The following is a 14,785-nucleotide window of genomic DNA, read 5'->3' as shown; positions in this document are numbered from 1 at the left end:
TGGAGAGGCCAGAGAGGTCGAGATTTCCAGAGGCAGAGGGGCATTGTCTGACACGTCGCCTATTTTCGACGTCCCTAGTCGCCTGCATCTCTGGCCTCTCTTTGTGCTGTGACGGAAGGGCTGTTGCCCGACTGTGTGTCGGGTTGTTTTGTTGTTTTAACACGTAGTAGGCTTTCGCGACCACTATCCTCCGCCACCACCCAACACAGCCAATTAATAAGATTTGTCACGTAAACAGAACATGCCAATTCGTCACTAGTACAGCAACACCGGTGTGTCGGAGAGCATAGCCACGTTTACAATCTGAGTACGACTCATCGAATGTAAATATCAATTTTCAAGCACATTGCACTTGTGCATCCTGTCGGTTGTGTGTACTAAAATAATCCCTATTATCGTGTTATGTCAACATCACCTGACGCTGATATGGCAGCTGATGAGATTAAGCTGTGTGCAGGAGCCCGATGGATTGTTTAATCGCAAGAGTGCATGAGATGGTTTCACGGCTTAGGGATGCTGTTACTTATCGAGCAGTGGAAAGATCATCCCAGCTGCTGATGATCATGATTATACAGCAAGCAGTGGCGCAGTTGTTATCTCCCAGTGCAACGAACCCGGCGACCAGAGTTCGATTCCCGCTCACAGCCACCAACGTCAGTGACGATGATCTGAACCGGTCCTGGACAAGGGCAGCCGGGCGTGGTAGCTGGCCACCCACCCCTTCTCGTGTGCTGTTTCGCCCTTCATAGCTGCCACTTTCCAACAGCACTTGCCCGCCGATAAAAAGATCTGTTATGGCTATACGGGGGAATCTTTGCCTTATCAATACAGTAGAGCAAGTGAGTTTTTGATAAAAAAATTTTTACCCTTTTATCTGGCAACAAAACTGACACCTTTTTTACAAGGAGTCATGTTTGCATTGACCACAATACCTGCAGTCGGAATGCAAACAAAAAACATAACTGATGATGTATGTGTAATATTGTAAATTACGGTGGGAGACCACTTGACGGGTAGCACACTTTATTAACACCTTCCTTAGCCACAATAACATGTGTGGACAACTACAGCTCACGCTACACGTTCCACCCGGCTACACACACACGGGCTCTCCAGCCCTGTAGCTTCCAGGGGAACTCACAGACCCACTCCAGCTGGGGTATGGATCCCGACCACTGGGTCCCGCAGCCTGGCCCTCACAAGGATGTCCGGCCGCGGGTCCCAAGGTCCTGCCTCTGAGCCACACAGGGTCCCGGCCCTTACAAGGACAGCGGGGCTAGGGGTCTCAGGACCCTATCTCTTCCTCCTCCGTCTTCCGTCTTCACTGGTTACCAACTCCCCGAGCGCCCGCGCGCATCGCCTTTCATAGTCCTCCGCTCCCGAGGGGGCGGAGCCTATGCGGACCGCGATGTGAGCACCCACTCTAGTTGACCAATCACCACGCGCTGCCACACGATCCCTTTTGCCAGCGTGTGTCACCACCACATAACCAATCACCACGCGCTGCCACATGATCCCTCACTGCCAGCGCGTGTCACCAATATACAGCCAATCACCACGCGCTACCACACGATCCCTACTGACAGCGCATATCACCACTACATATGCACTGTCCTGAAATTGATTGGTCCACACCCGAGACAGCTTTTCTTAGAGCCTAGTCTCACATGGTGTTGGACCAGATGACCCCAAAAGGACCAAGTGAGTTTTGTGTTGTCCCATTCGGTGTATTGAACAGGCCGCTCACCAAAATCACGGCGCATGATTTGTCCACGCAGGTGCTGCAGATGTACCTGCCCTTCTGCGGGATCGGCATCGCCAACGCTCAGCTGTTCGCCGCGTCCCGCAAGGAATACGACCGCAGTCGGGTGAACAGCTCTCGACCCACTCCACGCGATCCATGCATGCACCCACCCCCAGAGAGAGCGAGAGAGTCGGAGAGAAAGAGACCAAGACAACGGGGATACCCGGCCGTACTACGTGTCCATGGTTGAAAATGATCGCACCCCCCCCCCCCGCCCACCATCACCACTTTTGGGTTACGTGCCGCTTATTGTTTACAAAAAAAATTCATAGGACTTGAGTGGACCTCAAAGGACAATTTATCTGTGCCTTAACCCCATGGAATCTCAATGATGGATTTGTGTGGTACGCTTCTTAAGGTGCCCGATCAGATACGGTTCAATGTTTTGATTAATCGCTGGGCACGTCCAGAGCTCCCAAATAAAAAAAACCCAGCTCATTGCCAATCAATCCATGGTGGCGAGATGTTAAATACCTCACCTGGTATACAGGAGGTCGTGAGTTTGCATATTCTCTCTGTGGTCAGGTGGATTTTTCTCCGGGTCATCCAGTTTTTCCTTCCACGTTTAGAATAAACACCCGTTTAGAGTATTTGGCTGCTATACATTTCTACATGATAAGCCACTTCGTTGACCTATCATTTGTGGCCAGGTCGCTTCTGAAACAGAACTACATTGCTCAGTGGGCCTTACCTGGTAAAATAAAAAAAATATTTATAGTTTCAATGAACTGCCTCTTTGCTCCCCAGGAAAGCTCACTTGATCTTACAAAATTAAATAAAGTGTGTGGTAATGCTGCTGCGTTGGCAGTGGCGGCACAAGCACAGTTAACGAAAACACGCAAAAAACACTCATCACTTTGTCAACAACACTGCCCTAAAAGATTAAATACAGGGTCATTGCCCGAAACGTCGCTTATTAATTTTTTTCTATTGGGCGCCAGTGTTGTTGGTCACTTCCTCTCTGGTCTTCTCTCCAATGAGCGATTTTTTTTGTGTTACTCACACCTTAAACAAGTACTGGTGTCACTAACACAAACAAAAATCTACCAGCATTACGAACGCCTTAAATTATACTGGCATCATTAATGCCTGAAAATATACTGGCGTCACTAATGCCTTAAAATATATTGGCCTGATTCTAGATGGCATCAACCCACTTTTACGAGACACCAACAGTCACACTTCCGCCCACGCAATGTAGCAGGTCTAAATGTATTCCTCGAGTTGTTAAAATATAATAACTGGGCGTTTCTTTTAATAAAAAAAACTATGTATTTGCCGTAGTTATGCCTGCCGATAGAAACTGCCCATATATGTAGCTGCTGCCGTGTTCGGTGTGTGATTGTAAGCAGAGCAGTCATGTTTTATATTTAGCGCAATATATTTTCGTGTGGATTTTGTCGTTTAACACCGTAAGTTTTAACATTCCATGGAATTATTTTCCGGTCATGACATTTGGACTGTATTTTTGTTAGTTTTCCTTCTCACGAAAGGGGCCTTTAATCCCAATTGACTCTTGTCTCGGCCTCACTGTGCGCTGTGTTGCACCACTATCGGAGTAGTTAATCTCGCATTCAATAAACTTTCAGAGCCAGGGTGAACATCCGACTCCGACGTATTTAATTAATTGAACAAGGTAAAACTGATGGAAAACACAGCACAAAATACAGCATCTGTTAATACTTGGAATATCAATACAATGAACACTGCAGCATTATAACATTGTCTTAAATAAAATGAAACTCAACAATAGGTCCTGGATAGACCAGGCACCTACATTAGCACTGAATAGCTATACAAGAGAATAAGCTACTGTGTTGAATAAGGTCACTTTGTGTAATCACCATACTGCAGCCTAAATGCACAGCGCTGCACATAACACTGAACTGTGGATGAGATACTTCTTCATCCTTGCTCTCAAGATCGCATTAAAGTTACATGGGCACAAGTCTGACTCGACTTATTAAATTACAAGTAACATTCACAATAATGCAAGTGGCAGGCTTCGTTGTTAACTAGGCCTCATATTTATCGTAACAATTTAACAGCATTATAAAGGCATTTACAGCATTATAACGGCAATCCCAACATTATACAGCATTCCCAGTCTTATAAGAACATATACGAACTTACAGACAATGCTTCTTAAAGTCTCACAATGAACAGATGCACCTGTCTTCACTGAGACGCTATTTGTGCCTCCACCTTGCACTCGTGTAATGGCTGACACCCTGCTTCATGGCTTAGAGAATGTTAAATCGTAACTTCCTGGTCACGTGACCAAACTCAACAGCATATCAGGAAGTTCCTGTGTAATCAACACCCCCATACCTGCCATGGGGCAGAACAACTCTCAAGCCATGTTTTCAATTTGTAAACGCTGATTGTTGAAAAGCGATGTCTCTGCCTTCTGTTTCTATATATGTATGTATGTTGCACGTATGTTGAAATTCTTTGGTGCCATACACTAATCTGAGAAGGGGAATTCCTTTTCCTGCATGTTTATAGTTTCAAGTCAAAGTATTCCCTCTACTCAAATGAGCATTGGCAGCTTGGAGCCAGTGAGAATACAACTCTATATTTCCATGACAGGACCAAGTCTGTCCACACTACCACGAATGTTACTCCCCACGAAGGGAAGCTCATTACGCTGACCCCTTAAATGCTGTTGGAGGAGCAGTGTTGTCGCATGAGTTTGATTCGCGGCGATGGCTTACATGAGTGGTGAGTGGTATCGGAACTGCTCCTGGGTCCCCCTTCACAAACACGCACTGACCAGCGTGGTGAAGTATGGCCAAACAACCCTCGTGACTGACACAGCATGGGGAGGCCTTAATTCGGCAGCCAATTGGACAAAGGCCCTTTTATTATGAATCTTTAATCGAACTCCAAAGTGATGATGGGCCGAGGCGACCAACTGAACCACATTTTTTGAAAGTGTAACCTTCCCATGATGAGTCAGTTGGTCTCAACACCGGTGCCACCTAGCTAGACCTTTGTGCTACAAGGCCGGGTGAATGATGGAAGTGACAAAGTGTCATTCGGGAGTGGGTGGCCTGCTACGCGGAATTACTTCTAGGCCCTGCTGGAGGTGGTCAACGACCTGTTCGAAGAGCAGACACACCTGGAGAAGGTTGTCCACAAGATCATGCACCGTGCCCAGGCCTTGCTCAAGTGCGAGCGCTGCTCCGTGCTTCTGCTGGAGGACATCGAGTCGCCGGTGAGCAGGCGGCTCCGCAAATTGGGCAACCTCACGGTCAAATGTTCCGATATCGTCCATATAACACATGCGGCGATCGTGACATTGTGAAGATAATGATCCCTTTTCAATTTCCAATGACGTATGTGTACGTCATCAGTTTTTCACATACGTCGTTAGACCAGAATCAGAAGTAAAAGGCCATGCGGGAGGGCATGTGGCACAGTTTGGCGCCAGCTATTGTAGAGTGCGGTCGTGTCGCTACGGTTCTTTGCGGCGAGTATAATGTCTCAATAAAATTAACGCTCAACCGCTTGAGCGATCCGAGATTCAGCAGTGAACACGACCCACCCTGCAACTTGCAGACGTCTCCGAATGGGAAAGGGGTTATGTACGGTAAAAAAAAATATGGGTTGTTTATGGAATAGTTTGATGGCATGCATGAAACTGACTTTGCACTATTGCCATCCCAGCGTGCATGGAGAGAGGCAGTTAGTCCACGTATGTCATAACACCATGGTATTTTACGGGCATGTATCCCTTAATAAGAAGAGTAGGCAAATTATTTATTTGTGAATTACAGTCCTAATTGGTCTTCTTGGTTCTTTTTATGTTTTATTTTTATTATTTTATTACTTCCCTTCTACGTGACTTTACCGAAAGAACCAAGAAGATGAATTCCTGCAGTCACGAAAGCTTTAAATCGAAATTTAGTCCTAATTGGCTCGAAGTGTTTGTCATATTGTGATAAACACACAGGTGATGCATCTGCCAGTCATCTTGGTCAGTCAATCCATGGCACCTAGGTCTGTCCCGTGATCTCCTGTCACCGAGCGTTCGACACTGCACGTGGTCTCAAAGTGCACATAGCCTGGCATTAAGTGCTGTGGTGACGTCACCGCCACTTAGTGGCGAATTACGGTTGTTGTTGTGTATTAAGCCACTTGATGATTCAAAACTATTTATGTCCGAATTGTAGTCCTGTAAGAAGAAAAAAAATCGTTGAATGCCCGTTGCCTCTCTGCAGGTTGTCAAATTCAGCAAAACCTTCGAACTGATGTCGCCCAAGTGCAGCGGCGACACGGAGAGCAGGTGATGATGTCTCATTCCCCAGCTGATCGTTACCAAACGTTGCATCAGAGCATCGCACGGCAAGACTTCACCATCTCATTGCGGTCCTTCGCCCGCACCTCCAATTAGCACGATTGGCTACGTATGGTGCAAAAGAAGTTAACCCATACGTACGTACTGTACATACATCTCCTCCTGCTGCACTTTTACACCATTAGGGATGGCCTCGCAAGTGTGCATGCGATCACCAATATCAATTCATGACCCACGTCGTGAAATCAACTTTGCTGATCAACCCCCCTACTCCTCCCCTCCGCCACATGAATTCCTGCACTGCTCTCAGCCTCGCACTAAACAGTTCATGCCAAGGCCAATCATTAATCGTGCACTCTCGGGGTGCGACGACGCATCGCGATTCGTTCATAGGATCACAGTCGATACTTCGGCTCACCGTGCGTTCACGCGCGTTGAAGCAGCTCTCAGCAGGGGGGGGGGGGGGCTTGTGGTGCTGCACCGCCTGCCATTGCGTACGATGATGTCTGACGTCTCGCATGCGGCCGAACGACATTTGCAGAAGCGCGGCAGCCGACAAACTCGCCGGGGGCAGCGTCATCGGGAGCGCAAAGCTGTCGTCGTACTTAGACATTGTCACCTTTGTACGTCACGTAACGGCTGCCCTCCCCCCGGTGTGAAGGCAGCCTGGAGAAGGCCACGCGCTCTGACTGGCTGATCAACAATAGCATCGCCGAGCTGGTGGCCTCCACAGGCCTCCCCGTCAACATCAGCGACGTCTACCAGGACCCACGCTTCGACACAAAGGTGAGCGAACGGCCCACCCCTCCTCCTCCACCAACGCCACTCACCTGCCAATGACCGAGTCGAGGCCCATCACCGCCACCGCATAGGTTCGCGCCGCGGCGGAGCGGTGTGGATCTCAGATTTCGATATTGGGCACACCGAGCCCCGTCCGGTGTTTTTCGCTCCGCGGGCTTCGGGAGCCCCCGCAGAGAAGTGAGCTCGCCCCATATGGGCTCCTGAAGACGTTCCCAGCATTAGGAGCGAAACGCCGGACCTTGGGCCGCACAAAACCGTGGCGTATGGAGCGAAAGCGCTTCCGAGAGCTCAGTCAAAGATTCTGCGCTCATGGATTTGAGACGCGATGAAGGTGCTTGACACATCTCACCTTCCCACCTGAGTTCACCTCTCCCTCGTTCTGCAGCTGCTGCTTTGTCTTATTGATGTCAAGTGCTTCTGCTTTGCTACCTTTAATAATAATATGGCGCCATGGTGGCGAGATGTTAACTACCTCGCCCGGTACACAAGAGGTCGCGGGTTCGATCCTTACCCTGATACCTGTACATTTGGAGTTTGCGTGTCTCTCTCCCCGTGGTCACGTGGATTTTCATCTCGGTCCTCCGGTTTCCCCCCCCACATTTAGAATAATAAATTTCCACGTGATAAGCCACTTTATTGAGCTATCATTTGTGGTCCGGTCACTTCCAAAAAAGAGCTATATAGCTTAGTGGGCTTATCTGGTAAAATAAAAAATTGTTTAGTTTAATAAAAATCGATATTGCTTCGGAGCAGTGGTCATCTAACATCCTAAGCTAACGTATGAAATTCCACATTGCTATGGTAGGGACCAATTGTTCGATAAGACAACTGCCGCTGACTTTCCCACAAAGCGGTACTTAATTATTATTTTAGAAACCTGATTCGAATGGATGGTGGGTTAAGCGACCCTCCCACAGAGGGTTGGAATGGGCAAACTTACCAATCACGATTCGAGCTCAGCTAACGGTGCCACCGAAATCATCAACACAGTCTTTCAAAACAGAGGTGGTCAAGCAAGGGGATATCAAGAAAATATGTTTGTCCTATGGATAGACTCGCCCCCCGCCATATGGATGTGGAGTTTCTACCACTGGGTCAGGGCTATAAATGTGAGATGAGCAGTAGAAACTCATTCATGGTGCATGAGTATGCTAACATCGGTAATCCTTGCAGCAGCAGCTTCTGGCTAGTGATCAAACAAAGATGGTCACCGCACCATGCACTTTCAGATGCGCTTCTGTGGACGGCTGGAACGCTCTTCCTTACGATGTTATGAAGCCATTGAAGTTATGCACTTTTAAATCTAGATTAAAAACTAATTTCTTTAGAACTGCTTTTTGTGTTTAGTTTGTTGTACTTCCCCCGCACCTCCGATTAGCACGGTTGGCTACGTACGGTTCGAAAGAAGTTCAACATACATATATACACCGATACCGCTTGTACGTGTATGCATGTGTGCATGCGTCTGGACACAGCTCGCAGACCAAATGTCCGGATTTCACATCTGCTCGGTGCTGTGTGTGCCAATCTGGAACAGCAGCCACGAGATCATCGGTAAGTCCCGTTCGTGCCCTCATGCCCATCATCGCTCAATGGCTAACGCAAACAGAACAGACTAACCACTACACGGTATAGACTTCCCCACAAATTGGTTGTGATTTTAATCGACCTCAGTGGGTTGATGGGCTAAGTCAACCCCCCCCCCCTTTGTGATTGCGAGTTGCTCGCTCTGTCGCCGAGCTACGTGATCAAGTTAATAGATTCCCCAGGACCCGTCACTCATTCTTCATGAAGAGTTCCAATCACCAGGGCCGTGCATCATGGGCTCAGGAACGCTTCTGCCTTGTCGGCGACGAACTCCCCCCTCACTCCCCTCGGGTGTGCAGGAGGAGGCTCGATCGATCGCCGCATTGCAAAATCGTTCAGGGAGGGGGCAGACGGCTTTGGCGTGTGGATGGATGCCTTCGTCCGGCAGGGGATTGATCATTGCTGATGCCGACGACGGTGACGATGATAATAACCTTCATTGATCCCCGACCGGGACTTGGACACACAACTTTTCGCTTGCGAGCAGGGGCGGTTTCTTCATTAGGGCGTTGGGCGACGCACCACCAATGTCATTCAACCACAGAGTTACGCTCGCCGTTACTGTGCCTCTGGATATAGTCCAATCAGCGTCATGTCACGTTCTGTGGAGTACCGCCTCTTTTTGCGCGATTTCACTCCGGCTGAGAATCGCCCAGAGTGTTCCCATAGACTTACATTCAAAGATGTTTTTTTTTGAACGGCGGGCGCTGCAATGCATTCTCTATGGCTTCCGGGAGGGCTCGCACTAACGTGCTTACGTCATCATACGTAAGCACGTTTCAGTCAACAATATTATTTGTTGCCACCTAGTGGAATCTTTAATAAAAGAAACTGAGTGGATTGTAATAATAGTGAGTATAGAAACAAACAAGATGTATTGTAAGAGTCACTTTATTTTTCATTAATATTAAAGAAGTGAAGTTGCCTTTACATGCTTAAGCTGTTAATTTATCCATTGCATGGGTGGACCTTATCGTTATCAATCATCCAGACATTTGCCCCCCGTGAGAGATTTTGCAGGAGCCGCCACTGCTTGCCAGTGAGGTGCTTTGGCAAGCAGTATTGGGAGGAGAAACGCAGATGCCCTGAGGTCAACGAGGTCACGAAGTCGAAGCGTGCGTTTTCCTAGGGAGTTTGTGAAACACTCCCCATTTGATGGAGTTTAATTAATTCCTGCCGAGACGGCACTGCCTCCTGCTTCCTCCTCCACATCTGCTCGCAGTGGTAGTGTTCATTTTACAGCTCCCAGCGGACGCCCGGGGGAGGCTGGTGAAGGCCACCTAAGTGGCCGTTCAATAGCGACTCGGAGTCTCTCGCCATCACACGTGCGGCTGTCTCGCCGACTCAAGCTCCGTCAACACGGCGCCTGTGCCAGGCGAGGTGCACTCCGAGGGCCACGTGAAGTGTCGAAGGCTCGCTGGCAGGAGGGGTCACGGGACAGACCTAGCAGGTGCCATGGGTTGACTGACTGAGATGACTGGCAGATGCACCAGCTGTGCCCCCTACTGAGTGAGTATGGTAACTATATGACCCGCATTCAAGAGGACGAACCCCACCGAAGGAGATGGAGTGATTAAATCCGTTCGTGTGCGGGTGCTGGGTGGATTTCTCACATAGTGGGATCGTCAGAAGTGGTTGGTGGCAGCAGCTTGGAGTAGACCTTCATCCAGCAGTGGATTGACCTCGGCTGATGGTGGTGATGATGAAAATGGAATTGGGTGGTGAACATGGTGCGGTTGATCGTGCTCTCCTGCCCTGTGAACCTCGGCCACCTGAGTTCAATTCTCGACCATGGCGGCCAGCGTCCGAACCAGTCATGGGTTAACCACCCTGGCAACATCGACACCCACTAAACAGCATGGTAAAGTATGACCAGACAACCCCGCCCCCCCGGACCGACATGGCGTGGGGGAGGCATTCAACCAGTAGTGGATTGAGACTGTCCAATGTTACATTAGCCATTGTTTGTGCTCGCTCACCCACGCCTGCTAATGATGCAGTGCTTGGGGGTGCGTTGGGGCTTAGCGAGTTGCATCTCGCGGGCTATCATCACTCGCCTCCCCGTGAGATTGTGGCTGGGTGGCTCTGACTGCCTGGACCACTGTGGTTTGGGGACAGGGATGGTTTGTGGGCAGGGTGTCTCCTGATCGGTGAGGGGTTCGGATTGATAGGAGTGGATGGAGTTTGGGAAAGGGGAACCAGGTGACAGGGGAGGGACGAGGAGCGAGGGATACGCAGGGCGGCCGTCTGGCGTAGAGAATGCGAGTTAGAACATTTGGTTTCCTGGAGTGAGGGCCATTGGGGCCTGGAATAAGCTAAGTAGTGACAGAGAAAAATTTCGGGAGCTGAGCAAAGTGTCAGGTGAAAAAGAAACATAGCGTAGGGTGTCAGATATTCAGACTGTGTCACAGCCGCGGTGTGCCCGGGTGTATTGGTGAGGCGGCCATTTTGTCATGGAGGTGAATTTTTGCCGCGTCATTGTTGACGAGGCGGCTATCTTGAAGAGGACAGTCTGAAGTTGGAGCCGGGAGTGGTGGTGACGACAACTTGCTGGCGGCCTGTGAGCGCGATCGACTGGGGTTCTGCTGTTGACTGCTGGTATGCTCACAAGTGTGTCATCCCAGCAAGCATCGTCTTGGAGCCCAGGAGTGGTGTGACGGCAGGTCGCTGGCTCGTAAGCACAATCAACTGGTAGTTCTTCAACGGGCTACTGGTCTGCTCAACTGTGCGCCGTGTAAGCAAGCATCATCTTGGGGCCAGGATTGTTGGTGAAGGCAGATGGCTGGCTTACAAGCGCAACCACCTGGAGTCTTGCCGTGGACAATGGTTCTGTTCACCTGTCCGCCACCCAGGAGTGGACCGTCACGGTAAACCACCCACCGCTGGCGTGAAAGTAGCCCTCTTGAATGCTGAAGACTGGGGGGGGGGCTTCGACATCTGGGGACACTCTCGGGCAAGAAGGGGAGGTGACCGGCTGAGGCTGGAGTTGTTGTTGGACCGTTTTATCTAATCTGTTCAAGAACTGGGGGAACACTCCGCAGTTGTCACCCGTCGGCGTTCGTATTTGAAGAAATCCGTGAAACCAGTATTGTAGGGTTATATGATTGTGTTGTTTGTTATTGCTGTTGTTATGATGGTGATTTGGGTTGCTATAATTTGCTGGTGATATTTTCACTCCCCCGGGGAAGTAGCAAACCATAAAAATGTAAATAACTATAAAAAAATTAGTTCAAAATAAACGCCGTTATTTTGCAGTAATCCTTGTTATACTCTGCACACAGTCATTGGTGCGTCAAGTAAAACAGGGGTCCCACTATAAACTAATCCACAGCGGTGCGGGTACTAGAGGTCGGGTCGGGTCGGGTATGGACCGAAACCCGCAAAAGGTCACGTCGCAAGAGGACACACCATTACAGCCACCAGCACCACCACGTGTATTGCACCACGACATGCCGCGCAGCGCTCCCTCTCCGTGCAGCGGGAGCTGACTTCTGTTTCAACAGAAAACTTGCAGGGCACAGGATAATTTGACAAGAGCGAAAGAGTGAAACTAAAAGCAAATACAGTGTGTGCGTGTCTGTATGCACACACATGCATGTGTGAGCAGTAGTGTAGCACTTTCGCGGTTATCGCACTGCACTACAAACCCGGTGAACCCAAGTTCGATTCCCGTTCACGACCAAAAAACAAGCGGCGGATGTTTGAAACAGTCCTGGGCCTCCCCTTATGTCGACTCAGCCTGAAATGAGTCTTCTGCGGTGTGTAAATATCAGCATTGAAGAGACGAAGGCGGCCGGGCGTAGTGCTGCCCAAGCCCTTGAATGAATGCCCAGGATAGACTTGTTTATGGCCATCATATACCGCCTTCAACTACGTCGCTAATAATGATGAGATGTTAACTACCTTGCCTGGTATACAGGAAATCGGGGGTTCGATCCCGACCCAGACGCCTGCTGTCTATTAGGATTTTTCTCGGGATCTTCCGGTTTTCCCCTCCACATTTCTATTCAAAGTGCATTCACAGTATTTGCCTGATATAAGTTTCCACGTGATAAGCCACTTCATTGGGCTATCATTTGTGATAGCCAGGTCGCTTCTGAAAAACAGCTACATAGCTACAGTGGGCCTTACCTGGTAAAATAAATAAATTTGGTTAGTTTAATTTAAGTCAGGAATCGAACCCCAGGCACTTTGGAATATAAACCCGTGGTGGTGGCTTTTGTGTGCAGGTGTGGCGCAGATTCTGAACCGGATCGATGGCAAGCCTTTTGACGACGATGATCAAAGGCTTTTCGAGGTATATATGTTTTTTCTTCTTCTCTCCCCTTCCACCGCTGTTTATTTGTTCTCACGAAATAAGGCGTCAATCAGTGTACTTATCCTCCCCCCTTCTCTCTCTTCTTTTTTGTGTTGGTTTAACTTTAACGCGGGGCAAAGCGTTACGGTTGATTTCTGTTTTTTGTCGTGCGCCGTTTTATCGCCAGGCTTTTGTCATCTTCTGTGGACTGGGAATCAATAACACCATCATGTACAATCAAGTGAAGAAGTCCTTCGCCAAGCAGTCGGTGGCTCTGGATGTGAGTGCCGACCGCCGCCGCCCATTGATCATTAACGTTGACGCGTGGCGCGCTCTTTCCCAGACCCCAGGCGCATTTGCTCTTCCTTCCAGGAAGCCAGCCGCTGGAGCTATGTCACTTTTAAATCATCGAGATTGAGAACTCCTTTCTTTGGAACTGCTTTTTTGCGTTTAGTTTGTTGGCCTTTAACCCGCAACACCGATTTAGCGCAGCACAAGGTTGGCTACGTATAGTGCAAAAGAAGTTCAGCGTACATACTAAACCTGTGCGTGGTGGCGGCCACCACGCACAGGTTTAGTGGAGGTTGCACAAGTGTTACATCTGACACCGTGACGTCGAAGCACGGTCGCCCACCCTCCAAAGCGTGGGGCCCGGGGCAGTCACCCTGATTCGCCATACCCTATGGACAGGTCTTGTGGTGGCCCAGGTCCCAATTATCACCGCACATTTTGAGAGAAATCCTGGAAGAACCGCCCCCCCCCCATGCCCACCCACCCCATTGCTGTTGGACATCTGTGAAAAAGAGCTTCATAGCTCATCGGATTCCTCCAGTATAAATAAAGATTCTGATTGTGCTGCTGAGTAGTTGTGTTGGTATCTTTTATTTCACCAGTAGGTGAAATAAACTTGTTGAGATGCGTGAATCATCACTGCTTTAGCACAGAAACGACCCTGTGGCACGTGATTCCCTGCTCAGATGAGCATGAATAATAATGACTTCAACTTGTAACCCTGTGCCGCCGCCGCTGCACAGTATGCGCTCAATTTCGTAGAGAGAGAGGGGACGACTCCGAGAGAGAGAGAGAGGATGCCTCAGAGAGAGGATGACTCCGAGAAAGAGAGGATGACTCAGAGAGAGGATGACTCAGAGAGAGATAGGACGCCTCAGAGAGAGAACGACTCCGAGAGAGATACCTCACAAAATGGACGATTGGCTACAATATTGATGTTCGTGATTTATACATTTCTTTCTCAGAACCATATTGGGTCATGCAAGGGGCGTACTCGGTTGAAACAAAATTCAACAAGGATCATCATCACGATCCATGGGCAAATAGCCCATAGGTGTCCACTGCACATTTCGTCATTTGTTTAAACTTTCCTCTGTCTTGTGCCAATATACTCAAGCGGTACGCACATCTTTCTGGCACCAATCTCTTAATGTCGTCGTCCAAGCCATTCTCTGTTAGGTCTTCCTCTCTTTCCGGTTCCTTCCATTTTTCCGAACAACAGCAACAACACACTTTGAATTTTCCTGTTGTCCATCCTACTTCACATGTGTCCACATACAACAAGGGGTACACAGTAGCCAAATAAAAGTGCTGAGAACCACTGCGCTAAACGCCGCGTTGACCGTCACGTTCACCCCACCCCGTTGTCGCCATTGCAGGTGCTGTCCTACCACGCCACCTGCACCAAGGCCGAGGTAGACATGCTGAAGGTAACAGCTCCCACCGCGGCGGGCGGCGACGGGATTTCAATGGACGGTTTGCGTTCGCGCGTACTCGTCGATTGAATATATATATCACTGCCAGGAGACAAGGAAGACAGATGTAATCGGCGACGTTTAAGACAATGGACCACGTTCGCACTTTGTGCAAGCCCTCTTACCCACCCACCCCTGCTACGCCTTCAAACTCAACCGGAAGTGCCATTACCAGATGTGAAGATGTGCCACTGCCAGAAGTGTTACCAAAATTTACGTGTATATAT

The 14,785-nt window shown here is 49.2% G+C and overlaps 1 protein-coding gene across 1 annotated transcript in view; it reads left to right on the top strand.

Moving 5' to 3' along the window:
• PDE11A (phosphodiesterase 11A) overlaps window positions 1–14,785 on the top strand; it is an 89,949-nt gene that overhangs the window by 43,839 nt on the left and 31,325 nt on the right. The window contains exons 3-10 of the mRNA XM_061555284.1: window positions 1,779–1,868; window positions 4,884–5,024; window positions 6,031–6,095; window positions 6,773–6,893; window positions 8,384–8,462; window positions 12,725–12,792; window positions 12,980–13,072; window positions 14,463–14,513. Coding sequence (XP_061411268.1) covers window positions 1,779–1,868; window positions 4,884–5,024; window positions 6,031–6,095; window positions 6,773–6,893; window positions 8,384–8,462; window positions 12,725–12,792; window positions 12,980–13,072; window positions 14,463–14,513 — 708 coding nt within the window. The remainder of the gene's footprint in view (window positions 1–1,778; window positions 1,869–4,883; window positions 5,025–6,030; window positions 6,096–6,772; window positions 6,894–8,383; window positions 8,463–12,724; window positions 12,793–12,979; window positions 13,073–14,462; window positions 14,514–14,785) is intronic.

The sequence above is a fragment of the Lethenteron reissneri genome, chromosome 21 (genome assembly GCF_015708825.2).
Source record: "Lethenteron reissneri isolate LAM-NWPU_2019-01 chromosome 21, ASM1570882v1, whole genome shotgun sequence".
Lineage (NCBI taxonomy): Eukaryota > Metazoa > Chordata > Hyperoartia > Petromyzontiformes > Petromyzontidae > Lethenteron > Lethenteron reissneri.
The sequence above is the reverse complement of the archived record's forward strand: the minus strand, read 5'-3'. Positions and strand labels throughout refer to the sequence as shown.